The sequence below is a fragment of the Heloderma suspectum genome, chromosome 1 (assembly GCF_057233095.1).
Source record: "Heloderma suspectum isolate Gila_16-S chromosome 1, 16-S_ref, whole genome shotgun sequence".
Classification (NCBI taxonomy): Eukaryota; Metazoa; Chordata; class Lepidosauria; order Squamata; family Helodermatidae; genus Heloderma; species Heloderma suspectum.
The window spans coordinates 144120240-144144444 of NC_139458.1; the positions used below are offsets into that span (position 1 = coordinate 144120240).

A 24205-nucleotide genomic window follows, 5' to 3' on the forward strand; every position below is an offset into this window, starting at 1 on the left:
CTGAACAATGTTACGGACCTCCGTCCATAGTTCCTCAGGCACTCTGTCTATCAGGTCTAATCCCTGAAATCTATTCCTCACCTCCACTGTATATTCATAAGGGATATGATTGAGGTCATACCGGAATGGTTTAGTGGTTTTCCCTACGTTCTTCAATTTAAGCTGAAATTTTGCAACAAGAAGCTCATGATCTGAGCCACAGTCAGCTCCAGGTCTTGTTTTTACTGACTGTATAGAGCTTCTCCATCTTTGGCTGCAAAGGACATAATCAATCTGATTTCGATATTGACCATCTGGTGATGTCCATGTGTAGAGTCACCTCTTGTGCTGTTGGAAAAGAGTGTTTGCTATGATCAGCGTGTTCTCTTGGCAAAACTCTATTAGCTTTTGTCCTGCTTCATTTTGTACACCAAGGCCATGCCTGCCTGTCATCCCGGTTATTTCTTGACTTCCTACTTTAGCATTCCAATCCCCTATGATGAAGAGGACATCTTTTTTTGGTGTTAGTTCTAGAAGGTGTTGTAGGTCTTCATAGAACTGATCAACCTCAGCTTCTTCGGCATCAGTGGTTGGGGCATAGACTTGAATTACTGTGATGTTGAATGGTTTGCCTTGGATTCGTACTGAGATCATTCTATCGTTTTTAAGATTGTACCCCAGTACTGCTTTTCCCACTCTTTTGTTGACTATGAGTGCTACTCCATTTCTTCAACAGGATTCTTGCCCACAGTAGTAGATATGATGGTAACCTGAATTAAATTCGCCCATGCCTGTCCATTTTAGTTTGCTGATTCCCAAGATGTCGATGTTCAATCTTGCCATCTCATGTTTGACCACCTCTAGCTTACCTTGATTCATTGATCTGACATTCCAGGTTTCTAAACAATATTGTTCTTTACAGGATCGGATTTTCTTTTCACCACCAGACACATCCACAGCTGAGTGTCCTTTCGGCTTTGGCCCTGCCGCTTCACTCTTTCTGGCGCTACTTGGAAATTCCCTCTGCTCTTCCCCAGTAGTATATTGGACACCTTCCGACCTGAGGGGCTCATCTTCCGGCGTCATCTCTTTTAGCCTTGTGAAACGTTCCATGGGGTTTTCTTGGCAAGAATACTGGAGTGGGTTGCCATTTCCTTCTCCAGTGGACCACATTTTGTCAGAACTCTCTGCCATGACCTGTCCTTATTTATAAAAATAAATTTTTATTTATTTATTTATTTATTTATTAAATTTATTAATCGCCCATCTGACTGGTCACCCAGTCAGCATTTGCTGAGGATCAGAGAGAGGTGGCATAGCGCTGAAGAACAGAGGTGTGTGTGCCAGCCTATGTCCTCCGTACCCCTAAGCCAGCCTGCTGCCCTCAGGTTTAGTGGAATACCGTCACCAGACCTGAAGTAAAATTCAACTGCCAGTCTGGTCAGTTTCTGGAATACAGGTGGTATGGGGAAGGTTGCTATATTGTCCTTTGTCTCTGTCAGCATAATGTTTTAGTATATATGCTATCTATGGTGTATATATATATATATATATATATATACCATAGATAATACAGCCAGTGCTAAGAAAATATCTCCACTTCAAAAGTGTAACATTAAAAAAAAAAAATTCTGGAATAGGTTGCCAACTATAAGTTTATTACCTCTAACAGACTGTAAAAATCCCTGTTGTCTCGTGGCTGTTTAGTCACTTTTAGTATATACGGTCACTGTTTGTATAGAACCAAATACCACCAGTAATATTATGGTCATGTACGGGTGGCCTTCAAATGGCATCGTGTTTTGGCACTCAGTTGCCCCACACAATGTTTTTGTTCCACAGACATAATCCCCATGTTGGGAACTCATTTTCAATCTCATTTCTAAAATGTGTGTTTGTCATAAGTAGAGAAGCCAAAGTGAGCAGAGATGGATAGGCCATTCTCTCTCTCTCTCTCTCTCTCTCTCTCACACACACACACACACACACACACACCCCTACTGTACAGAAGGCGATAATCCCTTTCTTGAGCAGCTACTGTGAACAGGTGGATGAGATACTGCACTAAAAGGACTTCTGTTATAGGGACAATTAACAGCTGTCCATACAGTTTGTAACAGGGAGAAAATATTAAAAGTCCCAATTCTCCAAGGCAAAATGGCCTTGTAGAGCTGCTCTAGATAGGTCAGTGCTCTTATCTGCGGGGAATGCATGCCAAGGGAATGCATCTGGCTCTGTAAAATGTTAATCTTTCCTGGCAGAAAAGTTTGGGACACTTTTTCATTTTTAAAAGTTGAAACTCAACATAAAAAAAACGAAGATCATGGCATCTGGCCCCATCACTTCCTGGCATATAGAAGGGGAAGAAATGGAAGCAGTGACAGATTTTATTTTCTTGGGCTCAAAGATCACCACAGACGGTGATTGTAGCCATGAAATTAAAAGATGCTTGCTCCTTGGGAGGAAAGCTATGGCAAACCTAGACAGCATAGTAAGAAGCAGAGACATCACTTTGCCAACAAAGGTCCGTATAATCAAAGCTATGGTTTTCCCAGTAGTAATGTATGGCTGTGAGAGCTGGACTATAAGGAAGGCTGAGTGCTGAAGAATTGATGCTTTCGAACTGTGGTGCTGGGGAAGACTCTTACGAGTCCCCTGGACTGCAAGAAGGTCAAATCAGTCAATCCTAAAGAAAATCAACCCTGACTGCTCATTGGAAGGACAGATACTGAAACTGAAGCTCAAATATTTTGGCCACCTAATGCGAAGAGAAAACTCACTGGAAAAGACCCTGATGCTGGGAAAGATTGAAGGCAAAAGGAGAAGGGGACAGCAGAGGATGAGATGGCTAGATAGCATCACCAATGCAATGAATATGACCTTGAGCACACTCCAGGAGAGAGTGGAGGACAGGAAGGTCTGGTGTGCTATGGTCCATGGGGTCACGAAGAGTCGGACACGACTTAACGACGACTTAACGACTGAACAACAAAATGCCGTGGTGGTTTTTTTTTTAATGTTACAACATCTAATACAATTTTTTTAAAAAACTAAAATTGTATAGGATAGGGAGCTTGCTAGTTACATATTTCAAAAGTAAATGTTGGTATCCTCAGGACAGATATAGCTCAGGAAAAAGGGGACCTGCCAGAGTGATGCCTCCTGTTTCATTTTGCAATGCTTTCAACAGATACATGATATAACCCATGATTGAGTCATCTGTCTTGCATTTCCGCCCATGCTTCAGGGAGGCTATTCATGTTTATTTTTATGTTTTAAGAGACACTTGCAAGTTTAGCTTATGTAACATTTATTTGATGCCTTGTTTGTTTATTTTTAAAAAACAACACTAACTTTTAAAGGCTTGAAAAACTGCTCTGGGGTGATGAGCCTGTTGCATCAAATGCCCCCAGCCAATAAGCACGGTACATAGCCAGCTCCTGCACAGAACTCGTTTTCTCTGAGCTCGATCCTGGGGACAAGACTGTTTTTATAAGCAAAACACAGTGGCTCAATTCTGATGTAATGACAAACCATGGTTTGTCTTTACAAGAATGAGCAGGTGAGAGCCTCGGGCTGGCACATTCCTCCCTTTTCCCTTTTCTTCCCACTAATGTGAGAGGAGAAGGGATGAGCAGTTCCCTGCTGTAGTTTGTCATAAACTGCAATTTCCTGGATCCAACTATGGTTTGTCAGTACAACTGAACTGGGGCTAGTGAGCATCCTTCTGCAGCCATTAGCTGTTCCACCACTCAAAGTATGTATATTTGGATGTGCCTGTTAAAAATCTATCTGTTTCCAAAAATTGAAACAAAATATTGTATTTGATCACACTTGTTTGTTAATTCCAGTTCTTGGGGGGGGGGGTGTTTTTGTGTTGAACTTCAGTTGCTCAAACCAAAATTAGAAGTTTTGAAAATTTGTTGTAAATTTTGACTTTTCTTATTCTTTCAAATGACATTTTTGATTTAAAATGTCACATTCCAGAGGTTTTCTGCCACTTTCCCTCTTGTAGTCTCAGCAGTTCAGCCGTGTCCTACAAGGAAATCCTAGCAGTTTCTACTCATAGCAGCGCTCCAACATAATTTGAGAGACAGTGAAGCTGTGTGTCTGCCACCGATGGTACAAGAGTAGTCATCCACCCCTCTGGGCAAGGAGCCTCCCAGCAGCTTCCAGAAACAGTTCCCCAAAGATGCAGAGTCATTCCCTGGATCTTTATTATTCCATTGGAATAATTTAGACATGGATGCGAAAGGGGCTGGGCTTGTCAGATGACTGAAATGACCTGCATGGTGGGTTCTGGGCTGAAAAGGGGGCAAAGAATTCAGCAGCAAAGGTGATGACATTATCCGGCTTGCGAAGGAGTAGCAGCTGTAGGAAGTCTGCCAGCAGGGCACTGAGTTCCGGATGGTGCCGCACATAGGTGGCATGGCTTGCTTGCAGCTCCTCCTGAAGGAAAGAACCCCCACCCCCTTTATTAGAAGAGCGGGGCAATACAGAACATCTCTAAACCAGCCTAAAATCCGACATTTAAAATAGGGCTTTCTGCTTCCATTTTAAATGCAGGATCATGACGGACACCCTTTACACGCACCTCCTTCCCCCCCCCTTCCCCCCTTATCTGAGTCTTCCATATGTTTCATTATACAGCCGCTAGATGGCGCTGTGGTCTCTCCTCTTATTGCAGGTTTTCCTCTTTTCACGGAGGGAACTCAAGTGGAACTCAAGCACGATAATTTGATAGCTCATTATCTCCAATCTTTTAAAAAAATGGAATAAAGTTAATTTAGTGTGGGAGATGCCCTTGAGGTTAATGGCATCATCTAAAGGAGCCGCAAACTTCCCTGAGTAACCAATCTCAATAACAGGATAAAAACTCTGTGTGAAGAAGCCCACAGTGTGGCAAAAACAAAGTGATGGCTAAGCTACACAGTACAGACCCATCATGTTTCATCTCTAAACACTCCTGCCCCTTGGGAAGCATAACCTTAGCATGCCCAGTGCATACACAACATGGCACCCAGCTCCTGGGCACGTCTGCCCCATTCTCCCTACTCTGTCTCATTGGCATTCTTGTCACAGCCAAGCCACCCAATAACCCCCGTGGTTATTGCTATGCCTTTCCTCCAGCCCCAGACTATGTACCAAACCACAAACTCATGGGGTTTGATTCACACTTAGCTGCACCTAAGTTCCACTGAAATTAGTGGGACAACTTAGTCATGACTTCACTCCTATTGATTTAAGTGAGAGCGGAGTGCAGCTAATTTAGGCAAGATCCAACTGGTGTTTTTCTCTATGTAGTTCCCCAGACAGGCAGCAATCCTACACTTTCCTGCTAGGCAGTAAGTCCCAGTATACTGGGACTTTATAGGTATTTATTTCTGCTGTGAAAAAGGTGCCAATATTTTTCACCCTTGCGGGGCAAACAGAAGTTTTGAGAGGAGGATTTAGATTGGGGGAACAGCATTGGAGCCAGGGGGAAGGGCTAACCCTTCCTCTCTCAGTGTAGCTGCTCCTATCCAATTTGCATCCCCACCTCAGTTGCTTTTAAGTAAAAATAAAAATGCTGGGTGATCCAGTCACAGATCTCCTACATCACATGAGCTTTGGCCGTTGGTCAGCAGTCATCATATTGGGGGCCAATGTCCAGCTGTCAGGTTGTCTGTAATCCTCCAGCCACTCACCTTTCTGTCTAAGAACTTGGAATACAGCTCTACATCCTCTTCCCAGTCTAGGGGGATTTTTCCGAAGACCGGACGAGGGTCTGGTTCATCTGGGAAGGGATGGAAATTGGGTGAGAATGTTAGGAATATGAGATTTAGAGATGGCACCAGATAGAAAGTCATGGCCTTGAGTGCAATTCATATATACCCAATGGCCAAATGAAAGAGAAAGTGTTCCTGCCATTTTGACAAAGTCAGTTGATTCACTCCCAGCTGCTGCCCATGGTGAAGACCAATGGAGCTCCCCTCAACCACCAACAAAGGTCCCACTCACCACTGGGGACCATTCCAGACTGCCTGGGGAGGGAAGCGCATGCAAGAACATGGGTGAGGGCAGTCCTCAGGCTCCTGTTTACCTGTGTCAATCAGAATGGGCATCTGCAGGATCACCATGGTGGCCGGGGATCCAACCTGGACACGACGCGATAAGTGCCTGGGTGGAGGAGGCAAGAAGGATAACTAGGCAGCTGGACCCTTCCACGTTTGACTGTGAAACAGCAAGAGAGAGGCAGGAGCCCCACAGGACTGTAGCTGCATGGGACTCTGGTGCCTTCAGGATGGACTGTGAATGGATCGTCATGGGTTGTGCCACAGCTATCAATGGCTACGAGTCATGGTGGCTCTATATTGCCTCCAGGATCGGAGGCAGTATTCCTCTGTATACCAGTTGCTAGGGAAAATGAGTGGGAAGGTGCTATTGCTCTCATATTCTACTTGTGGGCTTCCCACAAGCAGTTGGTTGGCCACTATGTGAAGAGAATGCTGGACTAGACAGGCCTTCAGTCTGATCCCGCAGAGCTCTTCTTAGGTTCTTAGCTATGAGTGGGAATTCCCTTTGCTTTGACATAAGCAGTTTCTATCAGGAGATCAACTGGAAAATGTGTGTTGGTGGTGGGTACACTCTTTCCTCTCTCTCTCTGCCCACTCCTTTAAAAGGATACTGCCACTGTGGTAGGAAACAGAAGCTTCCCTTTTGTTAGGGTATAAAAGTTTTACATTCCGTTCTGCTTGCCAAGATCTCAGCCAGAGGCAGTGCCTATACTTGCAAGTGCCCTGAAGCACTGTGAAAGGATGCAGCCACTGCACCTCTTGCCACCTCCCTCCAGGAGAAATGCCCCCCCCCAACTGAAATTAGAGTCTTGATCTGAGGGAGGATGGCAGGGAAAGGGAACAGGACAGGAACAGATGTGTAGGTGTGTGTGTAGTGCTGCATCCTTTCTTGGGGGGGATCTCCACGGCAATGGGTTTTGTTCGCTCTCCACTGTGCTGTAGTTTTTACTGGGGTTGAATCTGCTCTGTCTGAGGACACATGGTGCTTGGAAGCCTGGATTATCCCAAAACTAGCCTGGGGGTCTTGGCGGGTCACACAGCAGTTTACTGTGAATTGTTTGGGTGGCTACCGGGTGGAGTCTCATCCACGTCATCACCCAGAGAGCCTGTTCCCTCCCTCCCACCCACTCCCTCCCACTCTCACCTTGTTCCACCCTTTCTGCTTTCTCCAGCCAGTGTGTGTTAGTGCCTGCCTCTGCAACCAATGCCTGATTCCCCGCAATTTTAAAAAAATTACTGTCCCTCTGAAACCGCAGTAGCACAATAGCAGGTATAGTTACTCCCATTCAAAAGCGCTATTTCATGATAGTGCTATAGGCGGAATAGCTACTCCCGTTCAAGTGCACTATTTTGCAATAGTGCTATAATGCTATAGGGATATAGCTACTCAAGTTCAATATGCAAAATGGCAGAAACATTGGGGAAACACAGGTGGGGAAAACATTAGGGAAACACCCGTTGACCGGGGTTAGTGAAGTCATGGCCAGGTGAAAGACACACCCCTGGCCAGGGCTATCATGCTGGAGTAAATGAGGAGGGTTGGTGCACACCGCAACAGAAGCGCAGCCGAGCTGAATTAAGAAAAACAATTGGACTAAAAGTAGTCTCAGAAAGACTGGTTTTTCAGTGCAAAACTCCAGGGTGGCTGCGGGATGTCCACGACGTCATGTGCCCCAAACAACCTCCAAAAACAGCAAACCCACAGTAAATTGCTTGTGGAGACACCCCCTTGGTGTCTCACAGCATTTTAAGGTGGAGGCACTGTCTCCAAGAGGACTTGTCAGTCCTACTCCTAGAGTGCTCTGCTGTGGCAGGAGTCATGCAAAGAATTGTGGGAGCTGCCATCCATTCAGGGAGACACATGGTACCAGTCTTGGGGTTGAAAACACCATAAACCCTACAGGGGTGGACAACATGTGGCCTTCCGGATGTTCTTCGACTACAACTCCATCATCTCTGATGATTGGTCATGCTGGCTGGGGCTGCTGGGGTGCAACAACATCTTGAGTGGCCATAGGTTGGCCACTCCTGTGAACATAGATCTGGAAATACTACCTAGAAGCATTTGAAGAAATATGCGTCCTCTTTTCTCCACCTACATTTTTATGTTGTTTCATATACAAATGGTAATAATTATTCTTTTATGTATAGTTCTTCAGTTGAAATAATAAATAAGTGGGTAGGGAGGTTCAGTACACACAGGCTGTACACTATGGGAGTGGGCATAAAGTAACTAACTCAAGATATTTCTCCAATAAAAAATGATTTGTGAACCGCCTTTAGAGCTTCAGCTATGGGGCGGTACAGAAATATAATGAATTAAATTATATGAAATTAATTTTAAAAGGTCTTGAAGATCAAAGAAAACCAGTTTCTGCACCAAGCACTGAAACTCACCAGTAAGAAGGCAATAGAAAAGACTGTTAGTGGATATACTAAGGCAGAGGGAGATAATTGCACTGTATGTGGGGAAGGGCTGAGCACAAGAGATTACATTGGAGCTTCCTTACCCATCCGACAGGAAGTAGAACTGCCAGGTCAGCGGGACCACATCCACAGCGTGCACAGCTCTCTCGATCACAAACACATCCACCTCCTCTTTGCCCACTTGTTGCTTCTGGAAACCCAGGGCATTCTGGGAAGGGATTGGTGAATGAGAAGGGGTACTGAGGCAGCAATGCTCTGGCTGCTACAGAGAGCACATTGTTAACTTTAATATCAGTTGGACTGCATCTTTGGGTCCAGTTTGGGCGGGATCTTCACGACAATGGAATGAGAAGTGTGTTGGAGTATTACCCGGATTTTCATGGAATTGGCTTTGGTCCATCAGGGGCACATGAAGCAAGATAAGCTGAGTGTACTGTAGCTTTAAAATCCAGTTTTCAGGGGTCACACAGCGCTTGAAAGGAACATACTTCTGGGTGAGTTGGTGGGGGAGTAGAACTGAATGTCATCAACCTGGCAGGGGCTGTTCAGCCAATGAGAGAGGCTTGTTTCCCACCCCTGTCCAGGTTCCCCCCTGCTATTACGTTATTATGAATGGAAAGGAACTACTTCACAATTCTGAAGGCTCCCCCTGCTACTACATTATCTCCCCCCACTTTTCCCCAATGTGTGCATTTTTGCCTTGAGAAGCCAAAATCCCTGATTCTTGAGTGCAGCATCTGAAGGCTTCTCATGAGAGCATCCCAGCCTCCCAATTTCACCACATTCCAACAATCTGCCACAGAGTTATTGCTCTCACCCCATTTTCCCCAGGTGCACACTTTTGCCTTGAGAAGCCAAAATCCCTGATTCTCAAATGGAGCACCTGAAGACTCCCCCTGACAGCAGCCCAGCCCCCCAATTTTGCCCCATTCCAGCACTGTGTCATGGAGTTATTGCTTCCAACCCCCCTTTCTCCCTCTCCCTGCTTGCAATGAGAAGCTCCCATAAACCCAAAAGATCATTACTGCAATAAAGCAGAGAAGAGACTTAACATAACGACAGAGAAATGACTTTACATCAGAGAAACTAAAGAATATCAAAGAAGCACAGCAACGCAATAGCAATTTAAGAGAGCATTGGAGAAGCAAAAGAGTGAGTTAACTAGGGTGAGTTACTAAAGTTGGCCTTGAACGCTTTAGCGAAATACCCTGGCTCTGAATGCATAGAGATATATGTTAAAGATTCACTGCAGGGGAACAGAGATTTATTTCTTACTTCTGAGTAAACATGCACAGAAGGGGGGGATAGGTTAAAGATTAAAAGCAGGCTAGCTAAGGTGAATGAGTGTCCCCACTACTGCAGTAATGTGAGGGGTCACTGCTGCACTCTTGGGGATGTTCTCAATGGGAAAAACTACTTCCGTTGGGGAAACAAGAGGGAATAGAGCATCCCACCCCCTTGACCATGTCACTGCCATGTTGCAGAGGCATGCCCAGGATTTAATGCAGGGGTGGGGGGGACATAGCACACTGTGATAAAACTGCCAGGAAGCCGCTTTCAGTAAAAAAAAAAAAAAAAGAGTGAAAGGAGTTTCAGAAAATATAGCTTTTCAGGAGGGAAGCAGCTGGTTGGCAGCAGACTGGTGACATATTTTGCGAAGGACCTCAGACCGCTGTAACTTTGCACCAAATTGCTCACGAAGACAGCCCCCTGGACAAGGACAGTCCATCTACCTTTGCTTGGATATTCTGTCCAAGAGCTGGCCCTATGAATTCTGGATAGAATCTGGGCTTCATTCCTGACCAGCACCAGCACCAACCAATCTTGTATCTCAGCACCCTGGCCTCCTATCCTGTGGATGAACTTATTTTTCCTGATCACTGTAATTTCCCTACCAATTCCAGTCCTGTGATTTAGGAAAACTTAAGGAGCTGGAGTCAATATGCTGGGAAAAGCTAGACAAGTGGTGCAAGAAAGCCAGAGGAAACATAGGAAGCTGCCCTATATCGAGTCAGATAATTGGTCCATTGGGTTCAGTACTGACTACACTGATGGGCAGTGGCTTAACAGAGTTTCAGATGGGGGGCCTTCCCAAACCAATCTGGAGATGCCGGTGATTGAACCTGGGACTTTCTGCATGCCGTGCATGTGCTTTACCACTGAGCTATGGCCTTTCCCCGAGACAGACTTCCCCATAAGTTCCCAACATGGCCAAGTGCCCCACTCTAATGTGGCCCTTGCATCCACCAGTCACACTTACATAGGTGGAGGTACAGATGTGCTGGTCAATGTCAAATGAGAGGAAAATGGCATCCTGCGGTACAGCCTGCCTCCTGGCCATCACCCGCAGCAGCAAGAGATTGGCAGACTCCGAGACTAGACCCTGAAGTTGTGCACATTTATACGAAAAAGTGTCAACATGGATCTCTTCCTGTGGGAGAGAGGAAAAGGAAGACATCCCAGTCAGCAACCAGGTTGTCTCAGTGAAAAAGCCTCAGGACTTACAGATGGTGCTCCTGGAACTCCAGACAAGCCTAAACATTCCTTGGTGGTAGGACGAGAACGGAAGGCCATGATCTTGCTGCTGTTTGCCCCCTGACTACTATGAAAGCTGGTGCAGCATAGTAGCTAGGGCTGTGAATTGGGAAGTCCTCAGTTTATTATTTATGTATTGCATTTATAGCCCACCTTTTTTCTTCTTGCAAGGAACCCAAGGTGGCATACATTCTCCTCCTCCTCTCCATTTTATCCTCACAACAACAACCTTGTGAGGTAGGTTGGGCTGAGAGTCTGTGGCTGGCCCAAAGTCACCCAGCTTCCATGACTGAGTGGGGGCTAGAACCCGGATCTCCCGGCTCCTAGTCCAACACTCTTGCCACTGCACCACACTGGCTCTCAGTTTAAATTATAGCTATAAATTTACTAGGTGGCATTAGGTCAGCACGATTCCTTGACCTCAGCTCCCACCCATATCTGCAACTATATATATATATATATATATATATATATGTACACACACACACACACACACATATACAGTGTGTGTGTGCTTGCGCGCGTAAATATAATAACATTGCTATTTATAATGTTGGAGCAGCCTTCCCCAGCCTCTGGAGAAGGCTGGGCTGCGTGATCGTTAGCCTATGAGATAAGACTATGACACAGTGACTTGTCCAATGTTACAGCCCTGGTTATAACAGTGGCACCAGTTACTAAAGATGTCCTTATCCCTATCACTAGGGGACAGTCACTAAGGGTGCTTGAGGAATTTAGTCTTTGCAAATCCTGATATGAACTGACGTGATCTGCACCACCCAGACTATTGTGCAGATCGGAACCCGTTTCTTGAATGTTCTGACACTGTTCTTACCTCAAATATCATACTAAAATAAATTTTAAAAGGTTATTTTGAGAGGAAATTGTTTAAAAATATGTATTAAATGCAAAAATTGGTGCGGATTAAAAAAAAGAAAGAATTGAAGATCAATGTGGAAATGGGATGGAACAGATTTTTGGGTGAACACATGCAAAAGCAACATGAACAAGAAACAGATTGATTCATCCATCCCTACCAGTAGCAACTATGGAACCTGGTTATGTTACATCCAGTTCAGCATTATGAATTGCCTGTGGAATTGCCTTCAAACTGGAGGAGGAGGGGATTGGGTCTGGCTTTCCAGGCGCTTTAGGAGTAGCTCACTTTACTCACATCTCTCTCCACGATGGTTTTGCTCACAAAAAGCTGGCCTTGGCGTTTCACCACGTGGGTCCTGGTTTCCACTGGATGCTCCTTAAACTGTGGGAAAGAGTAAGCACAGCCAAGATGACCCATCAAGGCCAGCCTTGCGCCCAGGTTCAGGCCACAGACTCTGTGGAGGGATTTTGCCTCTCTGGAAAGACAGAAGACTATGGACAAGTAGAGGTTGGAGACTACTTCCCTTTTTGAAGCCCCCTTGGATCTCCTGAAACCCTGCTTACTTTCATATTGTCCCCCACAGCAAGGCACAAGAAACAGCTTCAGGGAATTAGACACAAAGCAGAGGACTTCTATGAACAAGTTAAAAAGCACTGGTCCCAATGCAGATCCTTGGGGAACCCCACTGTTTAAATCCTTCCATTGCAACAACAATAATTTATTCCTACTCCCTGCTTTCTGTTTTTTCAAACTGGTTACTGATCCACAGGACTTCTCTTTTCCCACATCTCCCCCTTTCCTCAAAATGTTGTTGGGTGGTATGGTTTGCTTAGCGATGAAGATGAGGGGTACACGTGCAGAGTGTCTAGCAAGGGCGTGCATATTAGGCCTTGGGTGAGGGGGACGGGGGATGGATAAAATAAGAAAACAGGTTAGTATCTTGTTTTAGGGGGGACATCCTCGTTGGAGTGCTTCCAAATTTAAGGTGTGAAAGCATCAGGGGCTCAGCAGCAATAATGCGCACCCAAAGTGATTTTGCAGTACATGCTAGCGATGGCAATGCCAAACCTTTGTGCTGGTGAGCACCTTCTCTTTGTGGGAATTTCTGCTGTTCTTTTGCCATGATCAGCACTACCAACTGGCACCTCTCTCAGAGCGGAGAAATCTTGCCAGGGATGCAGATGTTCAGGTGCTATCTGGCTCCCTGCTGGCTAATGGGGAGGGGTCGGGGAACACAAAAAAGTAAGGTACTTACCCTTACACTTTCCTTTGTGTGCTGCTCCACAGTCTCCAGTCTCTTTGTTATATATCCTGATACAGAAAGAAACAAAATAAGCAGTCAAGGCTAACGTCATCTGCTCACTCCCTCTTGTGTATCCCAGCATGCCAATCCTGCCTGCAAACTCAAGTTTCCCCTTTCTTATTACTCTACAAAATAGCCCAGTTTTCAAAAAGTAACCCTGAATCTACCCACACATTCTTCTCAATTTGCCAAAAGCTATGGCCCTGTTTGCATGATCATGGAGGCGGAAATAAGCTACGGGGGCTTATTTCCCCAGCCGCACGTGCTGGTGGGATTTGTATAATTATCCTTGGCACGCAGCTTGCCATGTCAGCTTGCCGTGTCATGAAAACCTGGTCAGGGTGGCTTCCTGCCACCCGGAACCCAAGGGCTGTTTTCGGGTTCTGGGGTGGTTTGTTAACCATGGCAACAAGCCACCCTCACCAGGTTCTCATGACATGACAAGCTGTGCTGGCAAGGGAAATTCAAATTTTATTTATTTATTTATTACATTTATATCCCACTTTTTTTCCTCTTTGAGGAACCCAAGGTGGCGTACATAATCCTCCTAGTCTCCATTTTAGCCTCACAACAACAACCCTGTGAGGTAGGTTGGGCTGAGAGTCTGTGACTGGCCTAAAGTCACCCAGTGAGCTTCCATGGCCGAGTGGGGACTAGAACCCGGATCTTCTGGCTCCCAGTCCAACACTCTAGCCACTACACCACATTGGCTCTGAATTTGCACAATGCAAATTCCCTTGGCATGCAACTGACATGCGTGGCAGGGGAAATAAACCATCATGGCTTATTTCCCCCTCCATTATTTTGCACACCAGGTTACTGTCTGATAGTTGCTAGAGGCTACTGTGGCAACTGTCAAACTTACTGTGATTGTGTTGCTTCCATATTAGCTGTTTTCTTTGGAATGGACACCATTAATTCACTCAGGGCACTTCCAAAGACAGCTCCTAGTGTCACCAATCAAAAGGCACTGTGCAACCTCCTTGTATATTTTCTTCCTTAAATTTGTTAATTTTTTTTTCTTGTGGAAAGCAAAAAGATGGAAGCAGCAGTGGGAAAACACAGGAGAGGAAGACAATGCCATCTGGACACCTGTAAAATTGTGTGAATGAAGCACGGCAATTGCATGATAAAAGCCTCATCTGGAAGCACACTTGTTTTTTTATGGAAAACTCAGAAGATGTCCCTTCCAAACAGTTGCATTCTGTGTTGTGTCCTCCTTTCCTTTTTCCCCCCCAGATCAGATTTCTGGCAACTTCTTTTTTTTTTATTTACAAGGCAACCGCAACACCAGCCTCTCCAGTGTTTTCCATCTGGGTTTTCCCTGTTACTCTTCCAGTCAGAGATACAGCCAGATTGAGGTGTCTGGAGGAGAGGAGGAGGCTCAATGTGCCAGCCTTGCATCTGATCCAAAACATATTTCTATAACATAAGCTTTATGGGCACAATCCATGGGGGCTGGTGGCTCCAATGTCAGGGGGGCTGTGAATCCGCTCTGGGTTTCAGTCAGAACTCTAAGGGAGCTATCCAAGGTGCTGAACCCAGTTTTCTTAGTGGTGGGATTCAACACATTTTACACTTTTAGTTTTGAATAGACCTCATTATATATCTGAATTGCTTTATGGAAACCATATAGCAGGGGAGGGTAATGTGTGGCCTTCCAGAGGTTGTGAACGACAACTCTCAGCATCCCTTACCATTGCCATGCTGGCTGGGGCTGATGGGAGTTGCAGTCTAAGAACTTCTGTAGGGCCACATGTTCCCACCCCTGCAATATAAGGATCAGAATAAGGAGGAACAGCACTGAGAAACAAAAGCAATAAATATATTAGCTTCCTCATTCCCTAATATTACAGCTCTTTCGCTGCATCCATAGTTTTCCAGGTCCCATGCCACCCATTTTAAAACTTGAGATTTGAAGGTTTTATTTGGGCCCATGAATTTGCCCAGTCTTTCCCTTTTCTGTACCACCCTCCTTTGGTCAAATTTCCTACAAAGTTACCTGTAATGGAGGTTGTGCAAGGTATGCCATCGATGGTCCCCTTGCTGCTTGCGCGGACCAGGTAACAGTCTTCTTCCTGCCAGCCATCCAGTGAATAGCAAGCCCACTCCACTGAGATGGAGAACATTCCTATGGTCTGTCCATTCTCAGAGACGGCAACCAGTGATTCTTCAAAAAGGCAGGGCTTGACCTCTTTTGCTTCTGAGAGATGAGACGGTTGAACTTCATCACTCAGGGGAGATAGAGAGAGTTCTACCTGCTCTCTCTCAGAATGGAAAAAAATGTCCCTCAAGCATGGATACCAGTAATTGTTGGTGGATGCCAAAAATAAGACTAGGTACACACAAATATAGGGGAGCATTATGCTAGTTGGGGCAAAACCACCCCTAACATTCTTGAGCAGAGGACCTAAGATCCACACCAGGATCTCTTTGGAGGTGTTAAATCATCTGCAGTCAAAGGGGAGAAGGAAAGAGGCTCCTAGGTCTGGAGCCTCCCAGAGTCCATTTATTGCTCCTTCACTCTCCTGCTTAAGGCTTGCCTGTTGAGAAGGCCTAGATGTGCCTGGTGCTCACCCATGGCCTTTTAAGAAGCCCTTTAAGGTGGGGTGTGTGTGTGTGTGTGTGAGTGCGCGTGCGTGCGTGCGTGCGTGTAGAGGGGAAGACGGCCTGCCTTGTACTCTAGCTACATAAGCTTCATATTCCAACTCTAGGAGATACCTGCTTGTTACTCAGTCTGGCAACTTAAAATCCAAATCATCCAGGGGCCACTAACCATTATATAACTAAAACGGACTCAAACTTTATCCAAAAAGTCTTCTAAACAACTGGAATTTGCCATTATTCAGCCTTTGTTATTATTTATTTAAAGTGTGTCTATCCAAGCTTTTGGCTTGTTCCAGGCCGACATGGTGGCTCACAAATTAGATGACACCAGTCCAGTATAAAGCCTTTACAACCCACCACCTTTCCTTTTCAAGGCAGGAGGGGTGAGTGGACTATGAGGGCTTATGAAAAAACGGTAGCATTGGGTCAGGCAGATGCCAAGACATGAGTATGGAAGACTAGGAGCCAAGCTTCATGACAATTAGAAATAGCAATTTTGGGATGGGGGGGGATTAGGCACTTTGTTTGGGGGCTGGCTTGACATCAGAAGCATGGTTTTGCTTCAGGGGTTAAAAGGAAATTTGACTTTCCTTAAAATAGATAGATTTGTGCCCACACTAATGTATAATGCACCTTACGTCCAAATATATAAAAAGTTAGCTGCAGGGGGTGGGGTCTATTTTTGTTGGGACCACAGCACATGGGGAGGGGAGGTTTAACTCTTACCTCCCACACCTGATGAAAATTGCCTCCTCTCCTAAACCTGCTATTAGCCCTGGGGGGAAAAGCTCTCATTGGCAACAATGGGACTATTTTTCAGGGTTTATAGAAGCATGTGTGGGTGGGTTAGGGTGGGGTGAGAACTGCAGCTGGGGAGGGAAGATCCTGATAAAGATCCACCCTGCCCCCTGCACCCCTACTATGGATAATAAACAAAACACCCAGACTTGTTTCCCAAGGATGCACTTAGTGTAATGTCTGCTTTGGCCCCAAGACTCCTACATTGCAAAATTCATTACTACAAATGCTGTCAATCACCCCACTTACATAGGGAACAATTCTGAAATGAACAGTGTACAAGAGCCCCAGCAATCCTAATCTTTTAGCTCTGGTGCTTTAGATCTGTATTTTAAATCTCTGCATTGCTGCTAGGTTTTGTTTTGGTTGTACCGTTATATTGTGGTTTTAAGCTTTTATATTTTGTTTTATGCTGCATTTGGTGGTTTTAATTTTTGTGAACCGTCCAGAGAGCTTCGGCTATTGGGCGGTATAGATTTGAGGAAAAAAAATACCCACCAATAAGTGAGAGGAAGTCCACTGCCCCCTTGCTGGCAGCTGGCATTTTCTGTATTGGTGCTTCTTCTATCACACCTTTTGAGGTCTTCTTTTGCATTGTGGGGAGATGAGAATTTCAAGTCTTGGAGCAGGTGAATGTGAGAGGGATGCACTTCCCACAGGTCTGGGGGGAGGAATTCTGAAAAGAGGATGTGGATTATGCAAAAGAAGTAGCAGATATAATAATTAGCACACTCATCCTAACAATAAGTTATGCTTAACTCAGCCTTTCCCAACCTGGGGCCCTCCAAATGTTTTTGACTGTGGCTCCCAGCATTCCTGACCATAGGCCATGCTGGCTGGGGCTGATGGGAGTTGAACTCCAAAACAACTGGAGGGCACCAGGTTGAAGAAAGTTGGCTTAACTGCTTCTGTGGATGTAGCCACATGCTGTGTGAGGCAAGTGGAATAAATTCAGCCTGCTATGATGCTTTATTGCTGCAATCCTAGTATCCAAGGTTATTACAACTTTTCAGATATGTAGCATTGTATATAGCTGGTGCAGTCATAACTTGAGGCTGCAATCCTATAGTCGTTTACCTGGGGTAAGTAGACATGCATAGGATTGTGATGTAAAATTCCTTTGTAAATGACATAGAATGTACTTTTCTTCAATCCTATTTGTGGCCCACCTGCTGGCTGCCCACATATTTTATATAGCATTGCTGTATCACCTAAATCCAGGCAGCCTAATTTGCATATTATGGAAATTGTTTTGCCAGTTAAGCAAACCAACCACATTAAGGCTGAAACCTTATGCACAGTTACCTGTGAGAAAGACCTGTTGAACATGGTGGGATTTACTTCGGAGGAAACATGCAGAGCCATGTTATGTGATCTATGGTTCTGTGAGGGAAGGGTCTCTAACAGAATTCTTATAGTTCCCAGGACTCTTTGAGAGAAGCTGTGACAGTTAAACCAATATAAAACTGTGTCTTTTGTCTCCTTGATACCTTCTCCTTTCCCTTGCTCCATAGAAAGTATAATTCATCAGTCATAATCCTCCACAAGAAATTCTGGAGAAAATGAATATTGTGATAAATGAGCTGCTATAGAACCCTGAACAGAAGTGGAATTCTGGAAAAACTGGAACGGCACAGGGGCATGGCACAAAGATAAACCAGGCTCTCACCAAACACAGAATTCAGGCCTACACAAACAATAAGCAGGCAAATTAGGAGGTACAACAAAATCCTAGCCAGGGCCAAACAAGAAAGTAACAACTGGGTCAGCAGTGGAAAAGAGAGATGTCTGAAGTAGAGGCAGCATATGATCCAGTGTAACAAAGATAGGCACGGATATTGCAAAATGACCAAGCATCGCACCACACTATCCTGCATATAAAATCACAAGCTAAAACTGTGCCCATCAAGAGAGGAATCTAGGAGAGGATGGCATAAATTCAATTTGGTTTAAAATGGGTCAAAATGGCCCAGACTTCAGAGATGGGAATTCCTGGGGCTCCCGGACAATCTCCCATTGTCCTGAACAGGGAATGAAGATTGTGACTTTCTCTTTTACTTTGATCATACTTGGATGGTTCCCAGCATGGCAGTTCATTCATCAATGAAACCAATATCTGAATGCGGGAGTGCGGAGGGAATGGCTACAACACCCCACATATTTCCTGCCTCTCACACTCCTTCTGTACAGCATCCTGTTGAAGCAGCTAGCCACCCACCCTCCCACTGCATACCTCAAATGCTACCCCCCCCCAGCAGCTTCCATCCCAGGTATTTCCAGCCCACCCAAGTGGCTCCCCAAGAAGGGGATGAGCCTAGAGAAGACAGAGGGAAGCCACCCCCAGCCCCACATTAGTCTTGAGGCTTCCTATAGACTCACTGTGTTTTCTTCCCTTCCAAGCTGAAGCTGCAATGTATCCACTGGTTTCCATACCAACAGCCTTCCTCCCCACCTCTTAAAGGGACAAGACTTGGGGTTGACAGTAAGGAAGGCAGCTTTTCCCCTAACAGGGACAGGAACTGTTAGGTGGATAGAAATCTTGCCATCAAACACTTGTCAGAATAAAAAAGGTATAGTGGTGGTGTGCGTGTGTTTTAAACCTTTCTGCACAAGCAAACAAGACATGTCTTCACATGTAATCCTTTGCACAATATTTGTGGAAGTCCTGATCCAGGGACAGTATAATGATGGCATATAATGGATAGGGAGGAAGAATGGCCTGGCTGCAAGAAACCTGGCTGGGTATGTACTACATAAGCGCTACATATGAGGAGCAAAGCAAACCACCCCAAATGATGGTTTAGAAAAGCAAAATAAGATAAAAGTATTTTAAAAATAGCAGGACTGAGTGTGGAGAGTAATGCACAAGTACTGGGGTTTGAATGAGCTCAAAGCCACCATATATATATATATATATATATATATATAAAGCAAGTTCACAAAATAGCAAGGACATGGATTAGGTTGTGTTACTTATCACTCACTGCATCAGAGGGAAGATGCCATGGGTACCCTGACATTCATGTAGCCACATTCCAGCAATCACAGTAGAAAAGCATACACTACCTGCTGGAAATATCCCATTTCCCCAAGCACTAAATGTCACACTTTAAGTAGTTAGGAAATGCAGTGCCTCTGCAGCAGATCTCACACAAGTAAAAAACATAGAGAAAACTCCTAAGCAGGAGACTTAGGGCCGATCTACATTGTCCCTGCCATCACAATGAATTCGGTGTCCCATTGGGTTAAATGCTCTCGCATTAAAACGTAATTATTCACACTCACCCATTTTCCCCGTTGCAGTGCTTCATCGAATGTGCGAGCTCAGTTCACACTCGAGCGCTGCGCTGTTTTCCTGCTGTTTTCCTGCACGCACTTGTCTGATCTTCCGAGATCAGACAAGCGCGCGCACATCCAGCCCTTTGCTTGTTGCTGAGGAAACGGGGGCTGCTGAGGAAGCTATGCGATCAGTAGCCAGAAGAAGACATGGGGCCATCGAGAGCTGTGATTGAACAGGAGGGAAATACAAACACCACCGTATATGGACAGGCGGGGGAGGGGACTACGACCGGATACGGTAGCGAAGGCGGAAAATCAGAGCACATTAAAGAGAAATACCGGGATATTAGGGTATTGAAAGCGGGAGCAGGGAAGTGGGAAATTCCGGTTCCAATTCGAGGCAGGTACTGCGTAGTGTGAAAGGCAGGCAGTGAAACCTCATTGGAAGCAAAAAAAAGGCGGTAAGTGTAGATCCAGCCTAAGTAATCTCTGTGCCTAAAGAATGAGCCCTGTGAACAAACTGGGTCTTCCCTGTGGCTAGAGCACATTACTAAAGAATTTTAAGAGTGACACATGGATATCACTGCCATCCTAAAAACACCTCTTTAAAATTTAGATTTCACAAGTCTGTTGCTTTTTGTTTGCATCATACAAATCCAGCTCCCCTATATCATGATTTTCAGGATTTCAGTTCATCATTATCCATGACTGATACTACGATATTGGAAGGATACAAGCTCACCACCTATAATGCAATGGAGACTTAACAACACTAGCAACATTTGAAAGCATGTAGGTGTAACTTGCAAATGGACTTATATGTGGATATTTGGTCTGCTTTTACTGAAGTTTATGTGTAACCTTCCCCCCCCCTTTTTTTCTCGAATATTGTAATGTTAGAAACTGAGGATTTTGAACATGTAGTTGTATTTGTATTTTTATTTAATTCTGTCTTTTTTTAGATTTTGTAATGTTTTCAGTTTGTTTTGTTTTGTAAAAATTCACAATAAAATATTAATTTTTTAAAATCCATGTAAAATTATTAGAGCCAGAACCAAGGCAAGAAGACTAGTATTCTATTAGCCAAACTGGTATAATAGAGAGCATACTTCCAGGATTACATTGATATTTAATATATATAAACAACTGGTGCTTACAAATACTGTTTGTATAATTACTAGAAGGACAGTTGGTGGGAGAAAGATGTTCTGAAACACTGAAGTGGTGTATCCCTGCGTAGTATCCACAGCCATCCCTGTATCTAGCCATCTATCTGCCAAATCTATCAATTATCTATCCATACCTATCTGATCTATTATATTTCAGTCCCTCTATCCATCCCAATATCTTCCCTTCTGTCTCTCCACCTTTGACTATTTACGTTTGTCCCTCATGTCTCAAAGCAAACATCTAACTGCAACAGGTTCAGACTGTGGGGGAATCTTCACGACAATGGAATGAGAAGCGCATTGGAGTATTAACAGGATTTTCATGCAATCGGCTTTGGTCTGTCAGGGGCACCGAAGCAAGATAAGCCAAGTGTGGCGTACCTTTAAAATCTGGTTTTCAGAGGTGCTTGAAAGGAACATACTTCCGGGTGGAGTGGAGTAGAACTGAATGTTATCAAACTGGCAGGGGCTGCTCAACCAGTGAGAGAGGCTTGTTTCCCACCCCTGTCCAGGCTCCCCCCTGCTGCTACATTATTATGAATAGAGAGCAACTAATTTTCCCCATGTGTGCAGATTTCCCCAAAGAAGCCAAAATCCCCAGTTCTCCAGCACAGCATCTGAAGGGTCCCTCTGAGAGCTTCCCCGCAGCCCAATTTCACAGCATTCCAGCAATTGCCACAGAATTATTGCTCCCACCCCATTCCCCCCATGTGTGCACTTTTGCTTATTGATTCCATCCCCCCTTTCTCCCTTTCTCCTGCTTGCACTGAGAAGCTCCGTAAACCTGAAAGTGCATTACTGTGATAAAGCGGAGAAGGGACTTTACATATCAACAGAGAACCGACTTTACATCAGAGAAACTACAGAACATCAAAGAAGCACAACATCCAATAGCAATTTAAGAGAGCAAAAGATGTGAAAGAGTGCTTTAGGGGGAGTTACTAAAATAAGCCTTTAACCCTTTCACTGCAGGGGAGCAAGATTTATTTCTTACTTCTACGTAAACATGCACAGAAGGGGGATATGTTAAAGATTAAAAGCAGGCTAGCTAAGGTGAATGAGTGTCTAGCTAAGGTGAATGACTACAGTAATGTGAGGGGTCACTGTTGCACTTCTAGGGATGTTCTCAATGGGAAAAACTACTTCCATCGGGGAAACGAGGGAATGGGGCATCCCACCCCTTGACCACATCACTGCCAGGTCACAGAGGGATGCCCAGGATTTAATGTGTGTGGGGGGGACACATGGCACACTGTGGTAAAACTGCCAGAGAGCCGCTTTCAGTAAAAAAAAAAAAAAGTAAAAGGAGTTTCAGAAAATGTGGCTTTTTAAGAGGGAAGCGGCTGGTTGGCAGTGGATTGGTGACGATGTCACTTTGTATTAAATCGGTCCTGAAGACAGCCCCCATGTCTTCTCTGCCCTCTGTCTAGATTGGATTACTGATACTGTAAGCGAAAGCGTATGCCTGGGGACCTTGGTTGAATGAAAAAGAACCTAAAGCTGCTGACTTACAGTGAAAGCTTATACTTGTCTACTCAGAAGTAAGCGCCACTAATTTCAGTGGGGCTTAGTTAGAGGTAAGTGAATACATGCTTGCAGCCTTAACCACCAGTCCTCCTTTGCCCGCTCAACAGAGCACAAGTATGGGGGGCATTTTACTGGGGCCCAGAGATCCAGGGGAGACTGTCACAGGCTACAACCTCATTACTATGAGGGAGGGGAAATTGAATCTAAATTGTAGATCATACTTGAGGATATTTATGGCAACTTATTTCTCTGTAGCTATATATCTATTGTCCAGATCTTGTGAGATTTCCTAGAGCCGATCAGAAGCAGTGTTAAAGCAGAATATTCTGAACAGTACATTGCCGGCCCAGGAACTAGGTCATGTAATTTGAGAAACAGAGATATGCATTCTTCCTTTTGTGACATTCTCTTTCAACAGCTACCAGTCCCAGAATTCTTTGTGCATAGACAAGAGCAAGAGAGTGCTGGTGAGAGGGGCAAAGCACCATAATAATCAGGGACATTGATCCCAGAGCCAGTGGGAGCCAGTGCTGCTGGCAGGATTTACAGGACCAACTAAATATCTGCTTCACAAGTATCCTACAGATTTTTCTGAGAATTTTCCTACTGAAATGCTGCGTCTGGGGAAAAAACCCTTCAAGTCTGTTTTTGGAAAAGAGAATGAACTACCCCATTTATCTTATGGGAATGAGATTTACAAAAATGACGAATTTTCAGTGAAATTTTCATTGCCTACAGATTTTTTGCATGCTGCCAGTGACTGTGGTAGAAGCTGAGAAAACTTTCCGCAAGCTGGCACTCATCAAAAACCACAGGCATTCTACTATGGGGCAAGAATGGTCGGGGCACCTAGCTATTTTGTCTATTGGGGGTGAACTTGTAAGAGAAATTGACTTTGGGGAAATAATTCATGATTTTGTGATGACAAAGACCTCTGATCCATTAGAATAAAAACATCAAAACATAAACAGGATAATACCTTTATTAGGACCAATCAAAATGTTACAAAATCGTCAGCTAGCTTTGGAGGACTTTTCTTCATATTGGATGTTACGTTAAATAAAAATAGTACAAAGGGTGTGTGTATTTGGGAGCATGACAGAAAAGCCCCACTGTAGGCCATGTTGTAATTTTCAGAAATGCAGAAAATGTAATTTCAGAATTAAAATATAAACTATTATTTCCTGACTCGTGAAATTGTAGGCATGGGGGATCATAGTAACTATGTGGGAGGGGGGCTGGGTTACAAGTTTGTACTGGGCCCTAAAAAACTATGCTTGAACTTGCCCATCAAACAGATATGCACTATGGCTAAATAAATAATAATGCAGTTATTTGTATCAGAACTAAGGCGCAGACAGGGTCCATTTACCCGTCCTCTAAAAAACAAAAATATGAGGAAGCTTGAGATTGTAACTAAAGAGGATGGAGAGAGTGGAGGCTCAGCTGGGATGAAAGAGATCATGAACAGAGGCCAAGATGAATATGGGTCATTTCAGGATGGAGGAATTGGCTTGTAGCGTGCGTGTGTGTGTAAGAGAAATTAAAAGAGCAGGTACTGTGCAGAGTGTTAAATCTATCTCTATTTGGTCATTCACTTATTTACACACATGCCCACACAACAGGTACAATACTACTTAAGACA

The 24205-nt window shown here is 44.6% G+C and overlaps 1 protein-coding gene and 1 long non-coding RNA gene across 2 annotated transcripts in view; one reads left to right on the forward strand and one right to left on the reverse strand.

Moving 5' to 3' along the window:
- Positions 1-23739, forward strand: part of LOC146358239 (uncharacterized) — a 38378-nt gene extending 14639 nt beyond the window's left edge. Inside the window, exons 3-4 of the long non-coding RNA XR_014787012.1 lie at positions 22464-22610; positions 22979-23739. This is a non-coding gene — a long non-coding RNA (uncharacterized LOC146358239). The remainder of the gene's footprint in view (positions 1-22463; positions 22611-22978) is intronic.
- On the reverse strand, positions 2350-19038 carry CATIP (ciliogenesis associated TTC17 interacting protein). The gene is made up of 10 exons (XM_084829432.1): positions 18965-19038; positions 17084-17261; positions 15183-15383; positions 13133-13188; positions 12172-12258; positions 10723-10893; positions 8546-8670; positions 6062-6138; positions 5667-5755; positions 2350-4428 (listed from the first exon to the last, which is right to left on the reverse strand). The coding sequence occupies exons 2-10, from the start codon at positions 17178-17180 to the stop codon at positions 4216-4218; spliced, it is 1116 nt and encodes a 371-aa protein (XP_084685558.1). The 5' UTR covers positions 17181-17261; positions 18965-19038; the 3' UTR covers positions 2350-4215.
- Positions 23740-24205: the final 466 nt, after the last annotated feature.